Source organism: Cydia splendana, chromosome 24 (assembly GCF_910591565.1).
Source record: "Cydia splendana chromosome 24, ilCydSple1.2, whole genome shotgun sequence".
NCBI classification, from domain to species: domain Eukaryota; kingdom Metazoa; phylum Arthropoda; class Insecta; order Lepidoptera; family Tortricidae; genus Cydia; species Cydia splendana.
In genome coordinates, this window is record NC_085983.1 from 3,356,610 (window position 1) to 3,383,998 (window position 27,389).

General features: G+C 42.0%; 1 protein-coding gene across 1 annotated transcript; it reads left to right on the forward strand.

Annotated features, from left to right (window-relative positions):
- Nucleotides 1-451: 451 nt before the first annotated feature.
- Nucleotides 452-27,389, forward strand: LOC134802488 (xaa-Pro aminopeptidase ApepP-like). Its single transcript, XM_063775167.1, has 18 exons — nt 452-511; nt 3,093-3,142; nt 5,536-5,636; nt 6,933-7,104; nt 10,086-10,198; nt 11,274-11,409; nt 12,858-12,953; nt 13,377-13,576; nt 17,335-17,421; nt 18,852-18,941; nt 19,047-19,177; nt 19,699-19,848; nt 19,969-20,101; nt 22,197-22,374; nt 23,348-23,439; nt 25,110-25,223; nt 25,934-26,059; nt 27,257-27,389. Exons 1-17 carry the CDS (start codon nt 483-485, stop codon nt 26,057-26,059), a joined length of 1,998 nt encoding a protein of 665 aa, XP_063631237.1. The 5' UTR covers nt 452-482; the 3' UTR covers nt 27,257-27,389.

Here is a 27,389-nt window from a genome sequence, read left to right on the forward strand (position 1 = left end):
CTTCTAGCTATAGTTTGAATTTTTCCCATACAAACGTGAACCACCCTAGTGTGGGATGGCTAAACCAGTGAGTAATGGCAATCAGATATATTGTACCGCCCAATGTGCTCACAAATTCCTAAACACGATTCTATTGCCAAGGCTTGCGTTCAGATATAATAGTGAACATTAGGTCAACTGATTTCGAGTATCATTCGTAATCTGTACACGTCCCACTTTCGATACGGATTCCACCAGTTTAATGCAATTGTATACTCTTTAACATATGAGTCACCAATAGGACTTATGTGTTTTAAAAACTTCTATCTATATTAAGCCTTGAATATGATGAACTAAGATTCAAATTCAGAGAAGCGCCGCAGAAATAGATACAGTGACTCTTGTGAGGTTGGTTAATATGAATCTTTGATAGCTAAAGGCTTGGATAATGGATAAATTGAGTAGTGTTATGTACTAGTATAACGAGTGCGCTCGTAAAGAGGATGTTAAAATGTGTTGTTTTACTTGCAATGTAAGTTTACAATGAGTATATAATATTAGAACATATTTATTATTTGAAATTGGCGATCAACAAGACGTTGTATTGAAATTTATCACCTATTGTTTTAAATCTTAGCGGGATACATTTACGCGTGTATATAACTATATTTATGAACTATACTCCATATGAATTATTGTAAATTATTGAAATATAGGTATGTATGTTAGTTTGTTATAGAAGTTTCTTAAAGTCGGTAGTTCCTGCCAAATAGATAGAAAAGTGATATATATATGAATCTACGTAATATTAGTCAAATATGGGAGGTCGCGGGTTCATTCAAAAATCGTCAAAAATAGATGACGTAATTTATGGACAGCCCCTAGGTCAGATGACACACGCTTTCGTTCGTTTCTCGCGGTAGGGCCTCTGGAGGTCTAGCCAAGGTGCCAATCGTTTGCGCTACGATAATGAAACGCTCTCTGACTCTTACATATAAGTGTGATAGAGATAGAGAGGCAGATATCGTTTCATTGTCGTAGCGCAAACGATTGGCATCATGGCTAGGCACCCTGATCCGCTAGGTACTTTTGATGCTGACATAAGATTTTAGGGTTCCGTACCCAAAAGGTAAAAAACGGGACCCTATTACTAAGACACCGCTGTCTGTCTGTTTGTCACCAGGCTGTATCTCATGTACCGTGATAGCTAGGCAGTTGAAATTTGCACAGATGATGTATTTCTGTTTCCGCTATACCAACAAATACTAAAAACGGAATATAATAAATATTTAAATGGGGCTCCCATACAACAAACGCGATTTTTTGCCGTTTTTTGTGTAATGGTATGGAACCCTTCCTGCGCGAGTCCGAATCGCACTTGGCCTGTTTTTTTATTTATTTACTGCTATGGTATCGTAAAGCGAACCATGTTAAATCGTAAGAAAAGCCACAGGAAAACCCGTATTGTTTTATTCTCATCGCGGTCGGTGCATCACAAATGTGCATTCATGAAATTGTAATGTTTTTATTTTTAAACTCGAAGCGAGATTTGTCTCAGTTGGTATCTGTTGGTCGTCTGATCTGTAAGTTTTTGTATATTTTTAAGGCTTAGTAAATAAATAATAAATAAATATTATAGGACATTTTTACACGAATTGACTAAGCCCCACGGTAAGCTCATGAAGGCTTGTGTCGTGGGTACTTAGACAACGATATATATATTATATAAATACTTAAATACATAGAAAACAACCATGATTCCGGAACAAATATCTGTGTCATCACACAAATAAATGCCCTTACCGGGATTCGAACCCAGGACCATCGGCTTCATAGGCAGCTAGAGTCACTACCCACTAGGCCAGACCGGTCGTCAAACTATACTATAGTACCTATACCAAAGACATATGTAACTTCGTATAAGATGAATAAAGTCTAAGGAAAAAACGTGCCACGGAAATCAAGAAAAAGTCATTCTCGGATAGATGGCGCACACACCTTTAGCCTATGCTCGGTTAGATGGCGTGACTACACCGTTTCATATTTAACAATTTTAACTTTAACACATAGATATCAGTGAATGGACATGGGTCAAAATGATATAAAAATAATAAAATCATTTATGCATATATATATTTTTTTTTTTGATAATTTTATACGTTTTCATTTTGAGTTTTAGTCGTGTGTCGATAGATGGCAGTAAATTTACTGTGACTACAAAATGTACTATGACAGGACCCCTCTATACTATCTATTCTCTTTGCTATAGTATACTAAATACATACATAGGTTTACTTTAAGGACAGAACCACTAGTGTGAATTTCATTCGAAAGCGTGACGACGAACGCCCGTCACGCTTTCGAATGAAATTCACACTAGTTTGCGATATTGTGTCTATTTTTGGGATTTTGAACAGCGCGCCAAGCGGGATGTTTTGGAAGCTCAAAATCCCATACAAAATAACACTTAACGCAAACGCGTACGTCACATAAGCTATCGAATGAAATTTCCACTAGGGTACAGGTCACGCACCCAAAAATTTGAAGTTTATAGTATGTATTCCGAATTTATATCTCCATCCTTTACTACTCTTAACTATTTTCACTATAGTCTGTATCTTTTGGGTATTTAAATAAAAGTCAACAAAATCTACCCTCAAATGGCTCCTTAAGCCAGTTGAGGGTAGATGAAAACATTACACGATCAAAATAATGTAGGTTAAAGTCAGGCCGTTCAGTGACTTATCCAGGCGGTTTTGTATTAGGTTGGTTAACCAATAAATGTTATAACTACCCGAAAATGTACAAATTGTTTGTTTACTTTTATTTAAATATTCTTATTCTTATTCATTTATTCATAAAACAATTTTACATTGTGTTTGAATTATGTTATAAATAACTTAAAACTACAAGAACAACAACAACAACAAACAAACATGCAGCTAATATTAAAATTAAAACATAAAAACACACAAAATTAGTAAAATGGGAATAGGGTATTTGACCACTAGTCAGATCAGTTTCTTTTTTCGAACCGTCAAAGTAATTTTGCTACTATGGAAATTACTTATATGATACCTTAAGATACAGAGTATAGTTCATTTTTGTTGCAGAGTTCAACTAACGGTGACCAAGGGGCTGCCCCACCATTCTCAAAGCGAAAGTGAGTAACGACTATCTTTTGCTTCGCTTAGTTCCTTTTTAGGGTTCCGTACCCAAAGGGTAAAACGGGACCCTATTACTAAGACTCCGCTGTCCGTCCGTCCGTCTGTCACCACGAACCGTGATAGCTAGACAGTTGAAATTTTCACAGATGATGTATTTCTGTTGCCGCTATAACAACAAATACTAAAAACAGAATAAAATAAAGATTTAAGTGGGGCTCCCATACAAAAACGTGATTTTTGACCGAAGTTAAGCAACGTCGGGCGGGGTCAGTACTTGGATGGGTGACCGTTTTTTTTTTTGCAGTTTTTTGCATTATGGTACGGAACCCTTCGTGCGCGAGTCCGACTCGCACTTGCCCGGTTTTTTACCCTACCAAAGACATATGTAACTTCGTATAAGACTAATAGTGGCTCTGTGAGCTGTAGACCTCGCGAGCAGAGCTTGAAATAACATGGTGCTAAGAGCTTTAAATACACCGTGTTTTTTTTGATTTCCGTTAATTTCAAGGGTGCATTCCTGAGCTTAAATCAAGTAACTTTCTCAAAGACACCGATGTTCTAATTAAGTCCATTTCGGAGATAATCCATAATTTATTTTTTTACTATAAGGCCTCTACAAGCGTGTACACTTGCCTTAGGGCCGGCTTACATATTGATTAGTGTTTAGAATGAGTTCATACATTTGCTACTAAACTTAAGTACAATCTCGGTCGATTGATGTACGAAATGACATTGATATGTCACAGATTTCAATTGTTTGGTTGAGTTAAATGTAATGCCCGTGTTACAACAACGCTATATGCTACATTTAATTACTTTTTAAACAAAAAAAAAACAAAAAAGAAAACAAAAAAAAATTTTTTTTTTGAAAATTAACTATGCCATTTAGTTCTTATAAACGTACTTAACTATACCCCGAAGTTAACGGAATTCAATAAAAACACGGTGTATAGTAAATTAAAGAAAAACAATACGAAATTTATGTGTAAAAAAATACAAAAAGTTATAATATCCCAGCATACAATTACTGGGGATCGAACCCAGACCCTCTGTGCAAACAGAATAAGCGAACGTTTACAAACTGAGCCAAATAGTTCTTAGATGGGTTGACGAAATTTAGCTACTACTTCTCAAATTAAAATTAGTTAAAATTAAATATCTAAATACCGCCTAAACCAGCGATAATTTTTTTCTGCATTTTTTGCTATTAACTCTGTAAACATGTTTCAAAAAGAAAAAAGTCTTATGATATCGATACGACTATTTGTTTAGGCGCCAGGTATCACGACTCCGCCATTTTTAAAAATTTCCAAAAACCGGATTGACAAAAAAAATTTATTTAGTCATAAAATTCGGTCACAAAATTTCACGAGAATCGGTTAAGAATTGCGACCTGTAGAGGAGAACATCCGGACATACGAAAGCAAAATGCCCGAGTCAAAACGTAGACCTTCGCTTCGCTTCGGTCAATGAATAAAGTCTAAGGAAAAAACGTGCCTCGGAAATCAAGAAAAAGTCATTCTCGGATAGATGGCGCCACACCTTTGGCCTATGGCGTTGACGACACCGTTTGATATTTAACAATTTTTACACATATCAGTGAAAGAACATGGGTCATAAGTCATAAATCATATAAAATAAATTAAAAAAAACATTTAGCCATGGCAGATGGCAGTAAATTTACTGTGACTACAAAATTTACTATGAGAGTAACCCTCTATACTATCTATTCTCTTTGACCCTACTCTTTCATCTTCTCTTGTCGATCGTTTCAGACGTTCAGACTGTGCGGGACCAAAAGGTAGCGACATTTATCTGAAAAAGAACGAAACATATTTTTTTCCCCCATTTATTAAATTTTCATCAGACCAAGAAAAGTGCAGCGATTTTGACAGCCCACGCAGTGCAAGTGTTATTTACACGTCATAATTTCATAGAAGCTGTTGCAGAATGGAGTTTTTATCCCAACATTAAAAAGTTTATGTCAATATTGTCAACTGTCTTCTTGGAAAATATATCTTTCGTTTCGTACGTACATTCTGTATTTTAATTCTATTAATTTACTTATTTGGACCCCAAGGCCCAAGTTTAGCCTTTAACAGAAGCTTGACGTTTAAAATGACACTTGCACTGCGTGGTCTATTAAAATCGCTGCAGATTTGTCTTGGTCTAACTCTACTTTGTCGTGGACGTGACGCGATGACAGCTATGTACCTTAATAACTTGCAGAAATCTGCAATATAGAATTTAAAGCTAAATTATCAAACGTTATCATGGCAAATATCGGCTCCTTAGCTTTATCAGAAGTGTTGAAAAATAGCGTGATGTACCTGATACTTTTCTGGAATACCCCAACGGCATTTTAAATAATATAATGTATTGTTTTCAGCAAACATGTCGCTGCAGCGGCTCACAGCGCTGCGGGCTCTCATGGCGGCCCAGCCAACCGCGCTGGCCGCCTACATTGTGCCCACAGCTGACGCCCATTACGTAAGTACATAAATACTTACTTACTTCCGTTGGCGCTACAACCCTTTGTGGGTCTTGGCCTCTCCACAATCTTCCTCCAGTTGTCGCGGTGCCTGGCGACCTTCTTCCAGTTGGTAAACTTTCCCATCTTCTTTTACACAATCTATCTATCCAACGCTTTCTTAGGCCTGCCTTTCGGTCTTTTTTGTTGCGGCGTCCACCTTGTCATGACTTTTGGTGCCCTGTTGTCCGGCATCCTTTCAAGGTGACCCGCCCATCTCAGCCGCTGTGACTTACAGAACCTGACGATGTTCTCGTGCTCTATGAGTACATCCAACTCGTGGTTCATGCGTTGACCATAGGTATCATGTTCTATTACAGGACCATAGATCTTTCTGAGCACTTTTCTTTCGAACACTGCAAGGTTCGTCTCTCCAGTTAGGGTCCAAGTTTCGCAGGCGTAAGTACATAAATACATACCTAAATAGGGAGTGCATAAACTGTAAAAGGTAGCACAGAAGCCCCCTATTCATTGGCGCGAAGCAGTATGTCAAGTTTCCATTTTTAGATTTAAGCCACTAGATGACCCCACTATGCGAAAAAGAGCCAGCGGGAAGTGTAGGGGGCAGTACCTGAAAGCGTGAATTACTTTCGCTTCCGATTCGGGTCACGAGATGGCAGTATGTAAAGTGCCACGTCACTGCCAAATCGCCATATGTATTGATTGGTTTTGCTGTTGTAATTGTAGCATCGCACACAATCTCTTCTGCTTAGCCTTCAGGTTGACTGGTAGAGAATGCCTTATGGTATTAAGTTCGCCTGTACTATAATCTTTAGTGCAATAAAGATTAAAAACCGGCCAACTGCGAGTCAGACTCGCATTTCTAGGGTTCCGTACATAAGTCCGACTCACGCTTGACTGCACATTTCTAATAGGTTTTCCTATCATCTATAGGTAAAGAACTATTTAGTGTATTTTTTTCAAAATTTTAGACCCAGTAGTTTCGGAGATAAAGGGGGGAGGAGGGGAATAGTATTTTTTTGGCTATTTTCTTAAATAACTTCGAACCTATGTATTTTAAAATTATGAAAAAAACATGTCCATCTTTGGGTCACTAATTTACATATGTGTACCAAATTTCAACTTAATTGGTCCAGTAGTTTCCGAGAAAATAGGCTGTGACAGACGGACAGACAGACAGACGCACGAGTGATCCTATAAGGGTTCCGTTATTTCCTTTTGAGGTACGGAACCCTAAAAATACCCGGGTCCAAGTAGGTTGGCGACGATGATGGTTGATGTGTTTTTTTTTTCAGTCGGAATACATCGCGCCAGCGGACGCCCGTCGGGAATGGCTGTCGGGCTTCACCGGCTCAGCAGGCACGGCGGTGGTGACCACCGACCACGCCCTAGTGTGGACAGACGGACGCTACTACACGCAGTTCCAGAAGGAAGCAGACCTGGCGCTCTGGACGCTCATGAAGCAGTGTGAGTCACAGGAATTTGAACCCTATGTATAGTGGTTACGTCTCATATTTACATGCGGTGCAGTCGGCTTCACGGCGACCGCGCGCTGGTGTGGACAGTTGGCGGCTACTACACTACACGCAGATCTGGCACTCTGGACGCTCATGAAGCAGTGTGAGTCAGAGGAATTTGAACCATATGTACAGTAGTTACGTCTCATATTTACATGCGGTGCCGTTGGCTTCACGGCGACCGCGCGCTGGTGTGGACCGACGGCTACTACACGCAGTTCCAGAAGGAGGCAGATGTGGCGCTCTGGACGCTCATGAAGCAGTGTGAGTCAGAGGAATTTGAACCCTATGTATAGTGGTTACGTCTCATATTTACATGCGGTGCAGTCGGCTTCACGGCGACCGCGCGCTGGTGTGGACCGACGGCTACTACACGCAGTTCCAGAAGGAGGCAGATCTGGCTCTCTGGACGCTCATGAAGCAGTGTGAGTCAGAGGAATTTGAACCCTATGTATAGTGGTTACGTCTCATATTTACATGCGGTGCAGTTGGCTTCACGGCGACCGCGCGCTGGTGTGGACAGTTGGCGGCTACTACACGCAGTTCCAGAAGGAGGCAGATCTGGCACTCTGGACGCTTATGAAGCAGTGTGAGTCAGAGGAATTTGAACCTTATGTATATATAGTAGTTACGTCTCATATTTACATGCGGTGCCGTTGGCTTCACGGCGACCGCGCGCTGGTGTGGACCGACGGCTACTACACGCAGTTCCAGAAGGAGGCAGACCTGGCGCTCTGGACGCTCATGAAGCAGTGTGAGTCAGAGGAATTTGAACCCTATGTATAGTGGTTACGTCTCATATTTACATGCGGTGCAGTTGGCTTCACGGCGACCGCGCGCTGGTGTGGACAGTTGGCGGCTACTACACGCAGTTCCAGAAGGAGGCAGATCTGGCACTCTGGACGCTTATGAAGCAGTGTGAGTCAGAGGAATTTGAACCCTATGTATAGTGGCTACGTCTCATATTTACATGCGGTGCAGTTGGCTTCACGGCGACCGCGCGCTGGTGTGGACCGACGGCTACTACACGCAGTTCCAGAAGGAGGCAGATCTGGCTCTCTGGACGCTCATGAAGCAGTGTGAGTCAGAGGAATTTGAACCCTATGTATAGTGGTTACGTCTCATATTTACATGCGGTGCAGTTGGCTTCACGGCGACCGCGCGCTGGTGTGGACAGTTGGCGGCTACTACACGCAGTTCCAGAAGGAGGCAGATCTGGCACTCTGGACGCTTATGAAGCAGTGTGAGTCAGAGGAATTTGAACCTTATGTATATATAGTAGTTACGTCTCATATTTACATGCGGTGCCGTTGGCTTCACGGCGACCGCGCGCTGGTGTGGACCGACGGCTACTACACGCAGTTCCAGAAGGAGGCAGACCTGGCGCTCTGGACGCTCATGAAGCAGTGTGAGTCAGAGGAATTTGAACCTTATGTATAGTGGTTACGTCTCATATTTGAATGCGGTGCAGTTGGCTTCACGGCGACCGCGCGCTGGTGTGGACCGACGGCTACTACACGCAGTTCCAGAAGGAGGCAGATCTGGCTCTCTGGACGCTCATGAAGCAGTGTGAGTCAGAGGAATTTGAACCTTATGTATAGTAGTTACGTCTCATATTTACATGCGGTGCAGTTGGCTTCACGGCGACCGCGCGCTGGTGTGGACCGACGGCTACTACACGCAGTTCCAGAAGGAGGCAGATCTGGCGCTCTGGACGCTCATGAAGCAGTGTGAGTCAGAGGAATTTGAACCCTATGTATAGTGGTTACGTCTCATATTTACATGCGGTGCAGTTCGCTTCACGGCGACCGCGCGCTGGTGTGGACAGTTGGCGGCTACTACACTACACGCAGATCTGGCACTCTGGACGCTCATGAAGCAGTGTGAGTCAGAGGAATTTGAGCCTTATGTATATTGGTTACGTCTCATATTTAAATGATAACGCTGCGCCAAGCCGCGCATTTTAATTACCCAATCACTCGTTAGATGGCGCTGTTCCGTGCGGCGTGATTCCTACATCGAGCAAGCGTTTGTTTCCCGTCAATTGTTTATAAGGTTTAAGATCTATGTTATACATAAATTATTCATTTCCCCCCGAAAGGACGCCCCGGCACCCATTCAATAGTGAAGAAACACCAGATTAAAAAAAACCGGTCAAGTGCGAGTCGGGCTCGCGTTCCAAGGGTTCCGTACATTACCCGATTTTTAACAATGTATGAAAAATATGTGTGGAACGTGAATGAAATGTCTTTAAAAACCCGTAGGGGTCGCATGAATAAGTAAGTAATTAAGTCCGACTCACGCTTGACTACACATTGCTAATAGGTTTTCCTGTCATCTATAGGCAAAGTACAATTTTTTGTATTTATTTCAAAATTTTAGACCCAGTAATCTCGGAGATAAAGAGGGAGAAAGGGAAAGGTTCCGTTTTTTCCTTTTAAGGTATGGAACCCGAAAAACGTAAAAAAAAATAGTTTTTCACTTCTCATGCTCAAAAAGTGCACCTTTATGTCGTGCGTAGACGACATAAAATCGCATTTTATGCTCTAGAGCATAAAGTAAAATCATCTATTACGACCCTTATTGACTTAGCAATAAAGTCCAAATTCTGCCATACAAACTGCCAGCCCTGCCGGCGCGCCCCCGACCGGCGCTCTCCCGATCGGCGCGCCCCGCGCCTCCGACCGGCCCAAGAACAATTTTCTTTAGTCTTGAATAAATACGTTAAAATAACCTAAAATATTTGATTTTTTGAATATTTTCCTCGCAATTGAAGTGAAAAGCAGAGTGTACAACAAGGGCATAAATGTCAATTTTTACCCTCGTCTACTATTTTGGTCTTCGCTTCGCTCAGACCAAAAAATTGCCTCGGGTAAAAATGGGTCACTTTATGCCCTTGTTGTACAATCTACTATTTATTATTTGTTTCAGCTCTTCCCGACACTTTGTCTATGGAAAAGTGGCTGGTGAAGAACCTGGTGGAAGGATCAATCGTGGGCGCTGACCCTCACACCATGACCAGAGACGAGTGGACCCCGCTGCAAGTAAGCTATCTTAGTGACTAGAGACCATCCTATATTGGTTCCTTGTGACAGGGAATGTTTCTTCATAACAACTTTGGTATCGTCTTGGGTCGTCCCATTCGTTTTTCGTCAAGTTCTTAAATTAGTCCTATTCTGCTTTCGTCACTCATTCTACATTGAAAGCCACCGACGATTGTGACGAATGTAGCATGAGTGACGAAAGCAGAATAGGACTAATTTAAGAACTTGACGAAAAACGAATGGGACGACCCAAGACGATACCACAACTTTTCGCTATAACTGTGGGAGCGTCCACGGCGTCATGGTGTGGGCGCTGACCCTCACACCATGACCAGAGACGAGTGGACCCCGCTGCAAGTAAGCTATCTTAGTGACTAGGGACCATACTATATTGGTTGCTTGTGACAGGGAATTTTTCTTGATAACAACTTTTGGCTATGACTGTGGCGGCGTCCTGGCGAATATTAGACATCTGTTCAAAAATGTCGAAGTCACATTTAGCGTGAAATAATTTTATAGTCGGACATCTTAAGATATAAAAGTGACTTCAATATTTGAGTAGAGATGTAGTGCATAATTGTATTCCGTCGTATTTTCTCGGAAACGTTCCTATCCGTTGCTCAGTACTTTTTGTACCGAGACTGACTGAAATAGCAAGACACGTTCGTATGTTTCCGTGATAAACAGATGGAAAATAAATATAAGAAGTGGACTTGATATGGCCGATATGTACAACAGTATAAAGGTTCTGTTAATTAATCATAAAAAAACAACGGGTTGCACTCCGGGAGTGCCGGCAGAAGTGAAAACTCAATGACATTGTAACAGTTTTTCGATCAAGTCACGTGTCCGTCTTACGTCTTACGAATTTTACGGTCACGTGACCTGTCGCGAGTCTAACATTTTTCCCCATCACAAAAAGTGCACAGCGCCGCTAAAGAAGTTTTCACTTCAGAAAGACACGTTCCTGCGTTTACGTGAAAATACGATGGAAATTAAGTATGCACTACATCTGTACAGCCGTTTTATTTTTATTTCACTATTGTAGTTTAAATGTATGGATTGTGTTTTTTAGACGGCGTTGTCGAAAGCGAATATGCAGCTAATCGCCATCCCGCGCAACCTGGTGGACGCGGCGCGCGCGCAGCTGCACGAGCCGCCCCCGCCGCGCCCCCGCCGCCCCCTCCTGCCGCTCTCCGTCAAGTACACAGGTAAAGGCGCAGGCAGGACTTATAGTTCGTTTTTTTAGCATTAGAAAGAAGGTAAGCGATCTTGACATGTCTTTTAATTGAAAAACACGTTTTAAAAATAAGTTTCGGCAAATATGTAACAATTATGAATCTAATACGAACATTTATATTCTTCTGCTTTCATAAGTAATAGTTATTGATTTTTAAAAATATATTATATATATAAACATGAACGCTGAAAACAATACACTCTTTTTTTTTTGGGCAGTCGTGTATAAAGCGTTTTTCAATTAAAAAAAACGTGTCAAGATCGCTTACCTTCTTTCAAGTTCTTTCTAATGCTAAAAAAACGAACTATAGTCTGTAGTGACCCTGCCTACGAAGCAGGAGGTCCCAGGTTCGAATCCTGGTAGGGGCATTTATTTGTGTGTTCATCACAAATATTTGTTCCTTAGTTATGGATGTTTTCTATTTATATAAGTATTTATATATATGTGCATATTATATATATCTTTGTCTAGTACCCACAACACAAGCCTTATTGAGCTTACTGTGGGACTAGGTCGATCTGTGTAAAATTGTCCTATAATATTATTTTTTTATTTTAAAGTCGCAGGCGGAAGCTAGTATAACCACAGAATAAATGATGTCCCTTTCTAACTTATGGCACTATCCATTTCGCCTATTTAGTGTTGTCAAAATTCAAGTCATTATCTTATCTGCGGCCGTGCACGCAAAGGGACGTCAAGTTGTGTCAACCCTAATAATTGCTCGGAGCAATGCTGAGCCGAACGGAGCCGAGTTTGCCCGAAGTCAGGAGTGTCTCCCCACTGGTATAACATAACCGCGTAACTTGGTGGACGAAGCGCGGATCAGCTCAACGAATTCTCATACGAATGTAAATACCCCTGACCAAATCGTGATATAGGCAACAGATTATGTTAGAGTTAGACCAAGATAAGTCTGCAACGATTTTGATAGCACACGCAGTGCGAGTGTTATTTTAAACGTCAGACTTCTATGAAGTTATGACGTATAAATAACACTTGCACTACGTAATTGCGTATGCTATTAAAATCGTTGCAGACTTTTCTTAGTCTAACTCTATTAGAAGGAATGTTTTGCCAAAAACATATTTTTCATACTATTACAAGTATTTATTAGAACAAATTAAATTATGTTCAGAAAATATTTAAATTTGTTTTTTTAAGTAGAAACACTACTATATAAATTAGAAACTGAAATATATGTCATATACTAAGAAAAACTGACCAAGGCACCTGCCGCGATAGCAGAGGACGCTGGTTCGATTCCAGCCTGGGGCACTGGAGGCCTTGGTCCCTTTTTCTTAGTATATGACATATATTTCAGTTTACATAATTTTCAGTTTCAATAAAAGTTGTTTCACAAGTAAGATATCTCTTTACCGTACAATGATCATTGTTTTTAAGGAAAACAATTTATTACAGGTAAAACGGCAGGCCAGAAGATAGAAGAACTGAGAAGTAAAATGGTGGAAAAGAAAGCTGCCGCGTTGGTGATAACTGCACTCGATGAAGTTGCTTGTAAGTGCAAATATAAACCAAACTATATAAATATCCTCATCTTCCTCGCGTTGTCCCGCCTTTTTTGCCACGGCTCATGGGAGCCTGGGGTCCGCTTGGCAACTAATCCCGACAATTGGCGTGACTAGTTTTCACGAAAGCTACTGCCATCTGATCTTCCAACCCAGAGGGGAAACTAGGCCTTATTGGGATTAGTCCGGTTTCCTTACGATGTTTTCCTTCACCGAAAAGCGACTGGTAAATATCAAATGATATTTCGTATATACATTCCGAAAAAGTTTTGGTACGAGCCGGGGTTTGAACCCGCGACCTCCGGATTGAAAGTCGCACGCTCTGTAGTGACAAATACGAACGTTTCCGAGAAAATACGATGGAAAACAATTATGCACTACATCTGTCTGTACCTGTAAAATCCTCTTTCAGACACCCTCAACCTGCGCGGCTCGGACATAGACTACAACCCCGTGTTCTTTTCCTACTTGGTGCTGACGGCCAACACGACCGACCTGTTCTGGGGGGATGGTGTGCTGACGGATGAGATCAAGGGGCACCTAAAGTGGGAGGGGGTGGAGATCACCGGCCACCCATATGAAGACGTGGTCGGCCATCTTGTTGCTATGGCGGTAAGTTGTAAGTTAATGTGCCGACAACTGTTCTGGGGCGACGATGTGCTGACGGACGAAATTAAGGGGCATTTGAAGTGGGAGGGAGTGGAGATTACCGGCCGCCCGTATGAAGACGTGGTCGGCCATCTTGTTGCTATGGCGGTAAGTTAATGCGCCGACAACTGTTCTGGGGGGACGGTGTGCTGACAGACGAGCTCAAGGGGTACCTGAAGTGGGAGGGGGTCGAGATTACTGGCCGCCCGTATGAAGACGTGGTCGGCCATCTTGTTGCTATGGCGGTAAGTTAATGTGCCGACAACTGTTCTGGGGGGACGGTGTGCTGACAGACGAGCTCAAGGGGCACCTAAAGTGGGAGGGGGTGGAGATCACCGGCCACCCATATGAAGACGTGGTCGGCCATCTTGTTGCTATGGCGGTAAGTTAATGCGCCGACAACTGTTCTGGGGGGACGGTGTGCTGACAGACGAGCTCAAGGGGTACCTGAAGTGGGAGGGGGTCGAGATTACTGGCCGCCCGTATGAAGACGTGGTCGGCCATCTTGTTGCTATGGCGGTAAGTTAATGTGCCGACAACTGTTCTGGGGGGATGGTGTGCTGACAGACGAAATCAAGGGGCACCTGATGTTGGAGGGGGTGGAGATTACCGGCCGCCCGTATGAAGACGTGGTCGGCCATCTTGTTGCTATGGCGGTAAGTTAATGTGCCGACAAATGTTCTGGGGGGATGGTGTGCTGACGGACGAAATCAAGGGGCATCTGAAGTGGGAGGGGGTAGAGATTACTGACCACCCGTATGAAGACGTGGTCGGCCATCTAGTTGCAATGGCGGTAAGTTAATGTGCCGACAACTGTTCTGGGGGGACCGTGTGCTGACGGATGATATCAAGGGGCACCTCCAGTGTTTGGGGATGGACATCAGTGGCCGCCCATATGGGGTTGGACATCTTGTTGCTATGGCGGGCCCAATGGGCTGTGACTTGCTTTTAGATTTTAGTTCTTGAAAATGGAGACCTACACTCTCCCAAAAATATTGCGCGTACTCGTATTGACTATAGTCTGTATCTTTAGGTATTTAAATATTTTAAATAAAAGTAAACAACCAATTTGTACATTTTCGGTTAGTTATAACATTTATTGGTTAACCGACCAATTACAAAATCGCCTGGATCAGTCACTGAACGGCCTGACTTTAACCTACATTATTTGATCGTGTAATGTTTTCATTAGTGATGTACCGACTATTGATTTGGCTGACTAGCCGACTAGACGGAGTTTAGAGCACTTATTTCATGAAACCGATGCTGCCAAAAATACGGGGGTGCGGGGGACGAGGTCAGCGAGTTCCCGTACCGTGATTGGTTCGTTCAAAGACACGGACGTCACACAAAGACACTTTCGACTCGAAAATGGAGTAAAACTACCGTATTTGTGGCAGAGGGGGTAGAGCTACTATGCTCAGTCTGGAGGATGTCTTGTCTGTGATATCAACAAAAGTTTTCGTATGCACTCTAAATAGGTATTTTAGTAAAATGTGACGTTCCACGGGAAAAGGTACCTTATGAGGGTTTCTAGTTTCGGAGATATTAAATGTTTTGTAAAGAGGTGAAAAAATGCTCAATTTTTTTTTATTGTGTGATATGAAACCTTAATGCCTAACAATTGTTTACCTGTTTTTATTTTTGTTATAAGTTAGTTATAAGCCTAGTAATGTCGTCTCAGAGTTTAGTAGAAAAGGTACCTTATGGAAAAAAGATTGAAAATTCCCAAAAAAACTAGTCAATACGGGAAAAGAAGTTTGGTAGAGAACTGTATTAGCATTCTGCAAAACTAATTTGATAATTTCAGTTCTGGTTGGGGCGCCTCGCAAATATTATAACCGTACATAGACCGACATCACAAATCCAAGTAGACTGCTATTATACCAAAGTTACTCTCGTCAAGTCTTTCTTAACTAGAATAATCTTCATTTGGTTTGGTCGCATGCAGTAAATCAGCCATTGGTTTGCTGAAAAATGCCAATACCCGACGCATTACCTTATGGAATATCTGAGGTCATTGAACCTCAATGCCGCTTATCTTCAATAGCAACCGAAATATATTATTGATAAGAAATAGACGATTTATACCATCTTAACCCCAAAATATTATTAGTTTATCCTAACTGTTCCATCATCATCATGCCTCATCATGTAACTTGACCACAAGGTACCTTTTCATTACATACAAATTATTGGTCTTTTTTAAGATTATTATGACGAAGAACTAATTAAATTGGGGGCAGTTTAATGTAAATTAATATTTTCTATTCATAAAAGATAAACTATAATATGATTGATATTTTGTAGTGATGTATTATTAGATTTATTTCCATAAGGTACCTTTTCGTAAATGTATGGAGCAAATACTGTTATTGTTATGTAAGTTTAAAGTGGCATAAGGGGTTAAATATAGTATTTAGTTGGGGTTTTAGGATTTATTTCATTTGAATGACAGAATTTCTTTCATATGTGCTCAGAAAAATTGATTGTGTGTCACATTAAAAGTAAAAATATTCAATTTTGTGATTTTATATGAAAAAGTCAGAAAATACATTTTCACCTCTAAATCGGTATTGTTTTTTGCTTAAACTGTCTGTCAGTGTCGTTTTCTAATAGATAAAATTTAAATCTTGAGAGCTCATTGCAATCAATCGTGAAAATGAAATAAAACTTTATTTTCAAGAGATTGGTTAGTATACACATAAATCAGTCGATATCAAAAGTTTCTATTTGCATTACAGAACAAGTCGCAATATTTTTTTAATCTCAGATATATAAGGCATTATTATTTGTAGTCAACTATGTAACTTACTTCAGGAACATAGTTTTTTAGGCGGCTAAACTTAAAACTTCTCTATCGTAAAGTTGCTCATTTCACAACATTATTTTCAAAAAATCATATCTCTGTAACTACGCAACCTAGAAGGTTGATCTTTTGTGTTATCGATAGCTTATTTATTGTAGATTACTGGGGTATGCATAACTCCATACCCGCCATAAGGTACCTTTGACCGTGGGACGTCACAAATAAACATTGTTTTATGTTTATTTTCGTAAATATTAACTGTCGAATTCTTTTTTTTTCTGTTTTTCTTTCACTAATAAAGTGCCGACTAATCGGCCATTTTTGCCGACTAGTCGCCGACTAATCGCCGACTACAAATGTGGCCGGATAGTCGGCTTTCCCGACTAGTCGGCGACTAGTCGGTACATCCCTAGTTTTCATCTACCCTCAACTGGCATAAGGAGCCATTTGAGGGTAAGTTTTGTTTACTTTTATTTAAATACCTAAAGATACAGAGTATAGATAGGTACATTTAAATTGAAGTGGAATTCATTACTGTAAAAGAAATTACGCTTACTTCAAGGAATTTCGTACATTGAACCGCCTGTTCCTATCTCTATTGCACGCAAAAAAACGAAGCGTCAGCGAAGGTCTCCGTTTTAACTTGGGCCAAATGCTTTCGTATGTTCGGATGTCCTCATCTACAGGTCCCAATCCTCAACCGATATTCCTGAAATTTTGTGACCAGATTCCACGATTAAATAGATTTTTTTTGTCGATGTGATTTAGAAAATCCCCGAAGGAGATGGCAGCACGACCTTGACGTCTTCCAAAAAGATTGCCATTGACAGAGCTGCGTGGAAGAAAGAGAGGGATGCCTTTGCCCAGCAGTGGGATACAATAGGCTAAGTAATAATAAATAATATTGTTACAGCACGAGCTCTCTGAGAGCGGGGATTGTGCAAAATCCGTATGGCTGTCCAGCGACGCCAGTGAAGCCATACACCGTGCTGCTGCCGGCGTAAGTATTTGCATGAATATGCGAGGGGGGGGGTTTTTTAGAATAGAATTCATTTATTCAGACAACACATCAATACAAATAACACATATGTACTTCTTCTTCTCTTCTTCTTCTTCCTCGTTCCCTCAATGCTGAGGATCGCGACCACATGCAACACGTCTCCATTGATTGCGGTCATAAGCCAAGTGGACCGCACGGTGCAGGCTGCCGCCACTCGTCTTCTTCATGGCGTCAGACCATCTCTTACGAGCCCCACCTTGAGCGCGTTTTCCATTCATCATATGTACAAGTACAAGGCAAAGATAAACAATCAGTGGAAATAGAGACGTGAAGCCGAAATGGTCTCCACTCAGCAATGCAGCTGGCACGACTAGCGTGGTCAACGGCGCTGGTTTTCTGTGGAGCCAGCGGAGTGTGTTGTAGACGACGTGAATAAATAATATTTAATACTATTATAAATATATACATCAATTTTTTTCGTTTTCGCTAATAGTAAACGAAGTTAGAGTCTGTTCGGAAAGAGAAGAGTCGTGGAATGTATTGGGCCTCATACATTCCACGACTCTTACCGAACAGACACTACAGCGCGTAATAAATAAAGAAATAAATATTATAGGGACATTCTTACACAAATTGACTAAGTCCCACGACTTAATGAGTGACCCACTAGCTAAATATCAATTCAAAATTAGAATCATACGCTGGACGTCCCTGTAGCAAATACGTAATTTTCGTTTCTAGGCTTCGGTCTCCGGTTGACGTAATTTTCTATGTACAAATCGAAGGGAACTACAAAATCAACTGAAGACAGAAGTCCGAATATTAACCCTTAAATGCATAGTGTTGCCAAATGTCTACAAAGCATTAGACAGTTCACAGATTAAAAAAAACAAGGCTTACGTTCTTGAACGCACCTTTATACCTAACGTCAAGTAGTAGGGTAATGATTTAAGGGTTAAATTTACACAATATTTTTAATTTATAAAAATTCCATTCGTTTTAAGACGAAAAGTCGGAAAGCTTGGAAAAATCCAGAAGTTGATAATTTTTAGTATGTGATTTTGAACGGTGTTTTCGGGGTTTGTAATAATTTTATATTTAAAAACTTTATCATAGGTATATCACAAATAGTGTACCTTTCAAAAAAATCATATATCTATTACGGAAAATTACGTATTTACATAAATATGATTTAGCCAATTCAACTTCTAACACTAATTTCGCAGTGAAAATCGAAGTTTCCTAGAATCGGCAAACAATTATGTGATACATATATTAATTTCGGGCAAAAAGAAAAAGTCATGCATTTAAGGGTTAAAACGTCTCGTTCGCAAATGATCCCGGCTTTTGTCGCAGTTTTTTTTAACTGTAACCATCACAAGCAGCGTAGGTCGCCTCTTTGCTAATTAAAGTTAAAAGTTACCTTTCAGAGTGACAGTATCAAGAAACCGCTGTGCTTAATATCAGAAGTGTCGCCGGTCGCGCTCGCCAAGCTTATTAAGAACGACGTGGAGTTACTGGTGAGTCCATACTATCTATATGTATACTTAGGTAAAGTTTTTAACAGTTTAATATGTTTTCTTTCAGAAAAATACTCGTGTATACAACAAATGCGATTTTTTTAGGGCTTCCGCAACTGCCACGTGCGTGACGGTATAGCAGTTAGCCGCCTGCTACGTTGGTTGCACGTCCAACTAGACTCTGGCGCGACAGTTACAGAACCGCAGGTCGCAGACAGGCTGCTTGAGTTCCGCAAGTTAGTGTTATACATATGAATACATACTCGTAACTTTAACCTTTAGTCCTTTGAACGCCACGCCTATCGTGTGCGGCGCGTCATCATAAACGTTGTCGGAATGCACGAAGGTTGATAAAAGTCAAAAGGTTAATAATATATAATCCTGGTCACGGCACCAAATTGTAACAACCTTACCGATGGTAAAATGTAGGCTGCACGTTCTGCAACTGCCACGGTATCGCAGTAAGCCTGACTCGAAACTTTTACATATTCAACAATACTCCGAAAACTGTATAATTTTGTCTCATTACATTATCCAAATCATAGACATTGACGAGTATGATCACATTACCAAACTCTGTGGCTGCAAAATGTCAAACGGAGAGACAGTATTCAAACGCGTACAATCAATTGAAATGGGGTTCAACATGAAAGGGTTCAATGCAAAAATGATAAACAATTGGTCTTGACGACTATGAGCCGCTTTACAAACCATTCCTATTTATCAAAACTGTAATTAATGTTTGTACCTTTCGCAGAGAAGAGGCGGACTTCATGGGCCCCTCTTTCGAGACAATAGCGGGCGCCGGCGCGAACGGAGCCATCATACACTACACGCCGTCTAAAGACTCCCCTACCGTAATTAAAAGGGACGACATGTTTCTACTAGACTCAGGAGGACAATACAAGTACGTACAGTCAAAGTTGGATTGCTTTTCATAGAGAGGAAGCAGATTTTCATAATTGCCAGTTTTTCTTAATTATGTAATTTATTTTAGACATTGTTTACAATTAGAACATTCTTGCAGGGATGGCACAACCGACATCACTCGGACCCGACATATGAGTAGCAGCCCTACGGCCGCCCAGAAGGACGCCTTCACCAGGGTGCTCAAGGGACAGATAGCCGTTGGTTCAGCGCTGTTCCCTCAGGGCGTCAAGGTCAGTTACATCTTGCAGGGTACATGAGCAGCCCTACGGCCCAGAAGGACGCCTTCACCAGGGTGCTGAAGGGCCAGATAGCCGTTGGTTCAGCCCTGTTCCCTCAGGGCGTCAAGGTGAGTTACATCTTGCAGGGCAGATGAGCAGCCCTACGGCCCAGAAGGGCGTCTTCACCAGGGTGCTGAAGCGACAGATAGCCGTTGGTTCAGCGCTGTTCCCTCAGGGCGTCAATGTGAGTTACATCTTGCAGGGCAGATGAGCAGCCCTACGGCCCAGAAGGGCGTCTTCACCAGGGTGCTGAAGCGACAGATAGCCGTTGGTTCAGCCCTGTTCCCTCAGGGCGTCAAGGTGAGTTACATCTTGCAGGGCAGACGAGCAGCCCTACGGCCCAGAAGGACGCCTTCACCAGGGTGCTGAAGGGCCAGATAGCCGTTGGTTCAGCCCTGTTCCCTCAGGGCGTCAAGGTGAGTTACATCTTGCAGGGCATATGAGCAGCCCTATGGCCCAGAAGGGCGTCTTCACCAGGGTGCTGAAGCGACAGATAGCCGTTGGTTCAGCGCTGTTCCCTCAGGGCGTCAATGTGAGTTACATCTTGCAGGGCAGATGAGCAGCCCTACGGCTCAGAAGGGCGTCTTCACCAGGGTGCTGAAGGGCCAGATAGCCGTTGGTTCAGCCCTGTTCCCTCAGGGCGTCAAGGTGAGTTACATCTTGCAGGGCACATGAGCAGCCCTACGGCCCAGAAGGGCGTCTTCACCAGGGTGCTGAAGGGCCAGATAGCCGTTGGTGCAGCGCTGTTCCCTCAGGGCGTCAAGGTCAGTTCCATCTTGCAGGGCACATGAGCAGCCCTACGGCCCAGAAGGACGCCTTCACCAGGTGCTGAAGGGCCAGATAGCCGTTGGTTCAGCCCTGTTCCCTCAGGGCGTCAAGGTGAGTTACATCTTGCAGGGCACATGAGCAGCCCTACGGCCCAGAAGGGCGACTTCACCAGGGTGCTGAAGGGCCAGATAGCCGTTGGTTCAGCGCTGTTCCCTCAGGGCGTCAAGGTCAGTTCCATCTTGCAGGGCACATGAGCAGCCCTACGGCCCAGAAGAACGCCTTCACCAGGGTCACAGAATAAATAATAGTACTACCGTATAGAAAGGACACTTCCTACAAAACCGAAGTTTGACAGCGATTCATGGACGAATCATGCTGTCCCTTTCTAATGTATGGCACTATCCCTTTCGGCTATTTAGGGTTGTCAATATTCAAGTCATTATCTTATCAACCCTAATAATTGCTCGGAGAAATCCTGAGCCGAACGGAGCCGAGTTTGCCCGAAGTCAGGAGTGTCTCCCCACTGCCAGGGTGCTGAAGCGACAGATAGCCGTTGGTTCGGCCCTGTTCCCTCAGGGCGTCAAGGTGAGATCTAGTGTAGAATATAACCAAGGATGGTAATCCATCTGTCTAATTTCTTGGTCCAATGTGTATTTTGTCTCACATTTTGCTTAATGAGAGCGTGAGACACCCTGACATTAAGTAATGTCTAGCAAAGCATAACGCGTTCAACACGCCGCCGATCTTATTGAGTAACACCTATTGAGTTACCTAGGAAAATTCAGCTCTGCGTTTGACTATGGTCCATCTGAGGGCCGATACAGACGGACTGCAACCCGACTGCAATTTGTACGAACTGCACGCCGACCGTCTGTACCGGCCCATGGGATACTTAGGACAAAGTGAGTGCAGATGTCAGAATTTTTTAGAAATACCTTTTTTATCGACAATGACACGAAAAGTGCCAATAAATAAATATTAAGGACATCTTACACAGATCAACCTAGCCCCAAACTAAGCAAAGCTTGTACTATGGCTGCTAGGCGACGATATATACATACCTATATGGATAAATACATGCTTACATATACATAGAAAACACCCATGAGCCCATGACTCGGGAACAAATATTTGTGTTCATCACACAAATAAATGACCTTACCGGGATTCGAACCCTGGACCATCGGCTTCACAGGCAGAGTGACCCACTAGGCCAGACCGGTTGTCAAAAATTGTACTCGTAGATACTATTTTTAAACTTGTTGTACTTTGTCTCCAGGGCAACGTTCTGGACAGCTTCGCCCGCAAAGCCCTGTGGGACGTGGGGCTGGACTACGCGCATGGCACGGGACATGGCGTGGGACACTTCCTCAACGTGCACGAGGGGCCCGCCGGCGTGTCGTGGCGGCCCTACCCGCACGACCCGGGCCTCCAACCACAACAGATACTGAGTAACGGTGAGTGACACTCATATATGAGGACACGGAGTAGGACACTTCCTCAACGTGCACGAGGGGCCCGCCGGCGTGTCGTGGCGGCCCTACCCGCACGACCCGGGCCTCCAGCCGCACCAGATACTGAGCAACGGTGAGGGACACTTATATATGAGGACACGGCGTGGGACACTTCCTCAACGTACACGAGGGGCCCGCCGGCGTGTCGTGGCGGCCCTACCCGCACGACCCGGGCCTCCAGCCGCACCAGATACTGAGCAACGGTGAGGGACACTTATATATGAGGACACGGCGTGGGACACTTCCTCAACGTACACGAGGGGCCCGCCGGCGTGTCGTGGCGGCCCTACCCGCACGACCCGGGCCTCCGCCCGCACCAGATACCGAGCAACGGTAAGTGACACTTATATATGAGGACACGGAGTGGGACACTTTCTCAACACAAGGGGCAACAGTGATTGAAAATATTGAGATAGTATTTTTATAATATTCAATGTTTTATGTTAACTTCCACCACATTCGATTGCCTGTTTTCGATTTATGAATCTTTAGTATATTTTACAGTACATCTGGTGCTACATTACGACACCAAGTGCTATAATAAACACATTACGTAACTGCGTCGCAAATTTAAAGGGCCACATGTACCTATACAATATTAGGTTTATAAATAAAACAAGTTACTTTCATGTATATTTCCTAAAATAACAAGACTGTTAATTATGGAGAAGCGGGGCATCCTGATACAGGTTTACTCACCTAAAAGGAAGTCCCAACCACTGATGGAAATTTGTAGATTAATTAATAATTAGTCTACAAATAAGTAAATAGTAATTTTCAATTATATTTTTCAATATGTACATAAACGTAAACGTTGTACGATACCCGTGCGAATTTCCTATTTGGCGCACTTCTATCGTAAATAACTAATAGAGTTGGTCTGTGTTATTATTATTTTACTTTGTTTTGTCACCAGAGCCCGGATACTACAAAGTGGGGGAGTACGGTATCAGGCACGAAGATTTAGTCGAAACTGTCAATGTTACCAAGGACTCCGAACATCCTAGGGTAAGTTTATTTCATCATCATCATCATCATTTCAGCCTATATACGTCCCACTGCTGGGCACAGGCCTCCTCTCATGCGCGAGAGGGCTTGGGCTACAGTCCCCACGCTAGCCCAATGCGGATTGGGGACTTCACATACACCTTTGAATTTCTTCGCAGATGTATGCAGGTTTCCTCACGATGTTTTTCTTCACCGAAAAGCTAGTGGTAAATATCAAATGATATTTCGTACATAAGTTTCGAAAAACTCATTGGTACGAGCCAGGATAAGGTAAGGAGGTAAGTTTATTTATTTCTTATTTTTTGTGCTGATGAGTATTCGAGCACCATTGCAAAAGGGTTTTCTTCTACTAGTCAAATCAGTTTCTTTTTAAGAACTGTCAAAACGATTTGCGAATATGGAATTTATATGAAAACTGCTATAGTGACGTTTAGTTCTATCCGGTTTATTAAATTGAAATTGTGTCAAAATATACCTGCTAGCAATGTATTTCTAATAATTATCTGGTGTTTTATTTCGTGCATGGAATAGGTATGTTGTGAAATAAAAATAAAAAAATCTTGAAATTCATGTGACGTAATTTAAGGATGATTCACGAGCCGCCTCGCGCGGCAGCTTATATACGCGAGGCGACTCGTTCTGTACCCTCTATCGGCGCTAAATGCTCTATATCTGGACACACTAATAAATAATAAATAAAATAAAAGAAATAAATAAATACATATTATAGGGACATTCTTACACAAATTGACTAAGCCCCACGGTAAGCTCAAGAAAAGCTTGTGTTGTGGGTACTCAGACAACGATATATATAATATATCAATACTTAAATACATAGAAAACAACGATAACTCAGGAACAAATATCTGTATCATCATAGAAATAAATGCCCTTACCAGGACTACACAGGACTAATACTAATACCAGCTAATACACAGTAGTACTAATAGGTATCATCTTTATTGTTTTTGCACAATAAGCACCAAACTTAGACTACATTGACCTACTACACGAAATACCTAAGATACAAGTATTAAGTTACTTAGGGGTCATCCATTAATTACGTCACACTTGGTCACATTTGGCAAACCCCTCCCCCCTGGTGTGACGTCACATTTCTTCAACGAAATCGGCAAATATTTATTTAATATTTTATCAAAATATTTTTGACAAAAGAAATATTAGTAATTATATAACCCAAATCTGATTAAGAAATAAAATTAAACGAATAAAAACGATTATCGTTTCAAAACCTTGTCATTTAAATGATAATTAGCGTATAAAATAATTTAAATACATTTTCGGTTACTGATGAAGTTAAAGTGACGTCACAAAGTTTATAACTCCCCCCTCCCCCTTGTCACAACGTGTCACATTTTCTTGACCCCCTCCCTCCCCCTAAACGTGTGATCTAATTAATGGATGACCCCTTAGTTTAGGTATTGATGTTAAATAATATGTTAGAGCCAGTTACAATTTTTGCTTACCAGATCTTTTATTTTATGTTTACTTTTCTAAACCATCATTGTACATTTATAATATTTAAGTAACTATTTAAGCGTATTATGATTGTTATTTTTGGATATTTTTCTATGAAATAAATTTTATCTTTTTATCTGTTTTTTCATTACACTTTAAGATACAATCAATAACCATTGCATTGTTACCAGGCCCAACACTTGGTGGGCGACTACGACGGCCGTGGGGTCCTCGGCTTCAGCACTCTGACGCTGGTCCCGCAACAGCGCGCCTGCATCGACGTAAACCTGCTTGACGACTTTGAGGTACTCAACCTGATATTCAGCACTCTTGGCTTTTTTCACTTTATAAGAAAACATATAAATAACCGGGCGTATAAAAAAACCGGCCAAGTGCGAGTCGGACTCGCGTTCTAAGGGTTCCATAAATTAAGTCCCGACTCTTGACTGCACATTTCTTATAGGTTTTCCTATCATCTATAGGTAAAGAACTATTTTGTGTATTTTTTTCAAAATTTTAGACAAAAAAAACCAGTAGTTTCGGAGACAAAGGAGGGAATGGTCATTTTTTGGCTATTTTCTTAAATAACTTCTAACCTATGTATTTTAAAATATATTTGAAATTTACAAAATGAGCTCTTTCATTTGATATATAACACGACACGATATAGTTTAAAAATATATATATTTTTTAACTTTTTCATTTTCCCAAAATGGCCCCATTGCTTATAATTCATTTGTTTACGTTACATGTCCATCTTTGCGCACTAATTTACATATGTGTACCAAATTTCAACTTAATTGGTCCAGTAGTTTCCGAGAAAATAGGCTGTGAGAGATGGACAGACAGGCAGACGCACGAGTGATCATATAAGGGTTCCGTTATTTCCTTTTGAGGTACGGAACCCTAAAAACTTAATAAATTTGTTGTGCTTGAATACCAAATAGGTTTCATTGTAGGTATTTCATATAGGAAAACTCTAGAATATATTTAAAAGTGATATATTTCATTGTAGTTGGCGTACCTCAACGCGTACCACAAGCGAGTTCTCGACACACTCGGCCCCATACTGGAGGCCCGCGGCCTCGCGGACGACGCGGCCTGGTTGACGGCCGAGTGTGCCCCCATCGCCAGGGGATAGGTGAGTCGATGGCTTGATACTTTACCGTGGTCGTCCATACCCCAAGCGAGTCCTCGACACTCTTGGCCCCATACTGGAGACCCGCGGCCTGGCCAAGCGTGGCTCACTCCGCGATTTCGTCGCTTTCCAACAGGTAGCTAAAAGTACATCCGTTCCACACCAATTTTGGTGGCTAGCCATAAGCCGCGCGTGGCGCTGTCGCCACCTAGCGGTCATATCTGTCCTGATCGTAACAGACGCGTTTTGTTAGAGAGTGAGTATTCTGTACCTAGTACTATTATTTATTCTGTGGCCTGGCTAACAGCTGAGTGCGCCCCCATCGCCAGGGGATAGGTCAGTCAATGGCTTTAAACTCTGCCGTGGACGTCCGTACCACGACCGAAACCTCGGCCCCGTACTGGAGGCCCGCGGCCTCGCGGACGACGCGGCCTGGTTGACGGTCGAGTGTGCCCCTATCGCCAGAGGATAGGCGAATCAATGGCCGCGGACTACGTACAGTCACCTGCAATAATATGTTACTCTTCGACGGCCGCAAAAATATATGACACGCTCTTATAGCTCTACAAATAAGATCGTGTCAGATATTTTTGCGGCCTTCGTTGTGTAACATATTATTGCAGGTGACTGTACCATGGACGTCACGTTTCATTGTCAAGGTAAGGCAGGGGGATAAGAATGGTGGCATTTTATAGTCCGTTTTTTATTAGATTAGAAATTTTATAATGTCAAAAGTAGTGGTACCTTTTTTCCTCAAAAATTAAATCTGATTAACACTGAATGACTACTAGATGTTAGATGTCGAATACGAAATAACTCGCGTTTTGGTGAAATAAACTGATGTATGGAGTATTTTTGAAGTGAAAACTTCTTTAGCGGCGCTGTGCACTTTTTCTGATGGGGAAAAAATGTTAAACTCGCGAGAGCGTAAGATTCGTAAGACGTGACGTCACGTGTCATTGAGTTTTTCTTTATTGATTTAAATGCCATCTAGTGAGTTTCCCTCTAACTGGTACTAATATAACTCGAGTATTAACAGTGATGTGCTTAGGGGTTTCAAATAATGCGACGAAATAACGCTAGATGGCGTTAACCTCAATTATACATAATGAAAACTTCTTTAGCGGCGCTGTGCAATGTCATTGAGTTTTCACTTCTGCCGGCACACCCGGAGTGCAACCCGTTTTTTTTTTGTTTCAGATCAGCTGAGATTTCGATGTCCTGTATAGGAATTGGAAAAATAAGTCTACGTACCTATATATCGATGAAACGTTTATATTTTTTGTAATTTATCCTATATATTAAACCATGCAATAAATGCTAATCAATTGAT

Coding starts and splice junctions, on each gene's coding strand:
- LOC134802488 (XM_063775167.1), top strand. CDS start 483: ATGTTAAAATGTGTTGTTTTACTTGCAAT. Junction 7,105..10,085: donor CTGGACGCTCATGAAGCAGT/GTGAGTCACAGG, acceptor TATTTGTTTCAG/CTCTTCCCGACACTTTGTCT. Junction 12,954..13,376: donor TGCACTCGATGAAGTTGCTT/GTAAGTGCAAAT, acceptor ATCCTCTTTCAG/ACACCCTCAACCTGCGCGGC.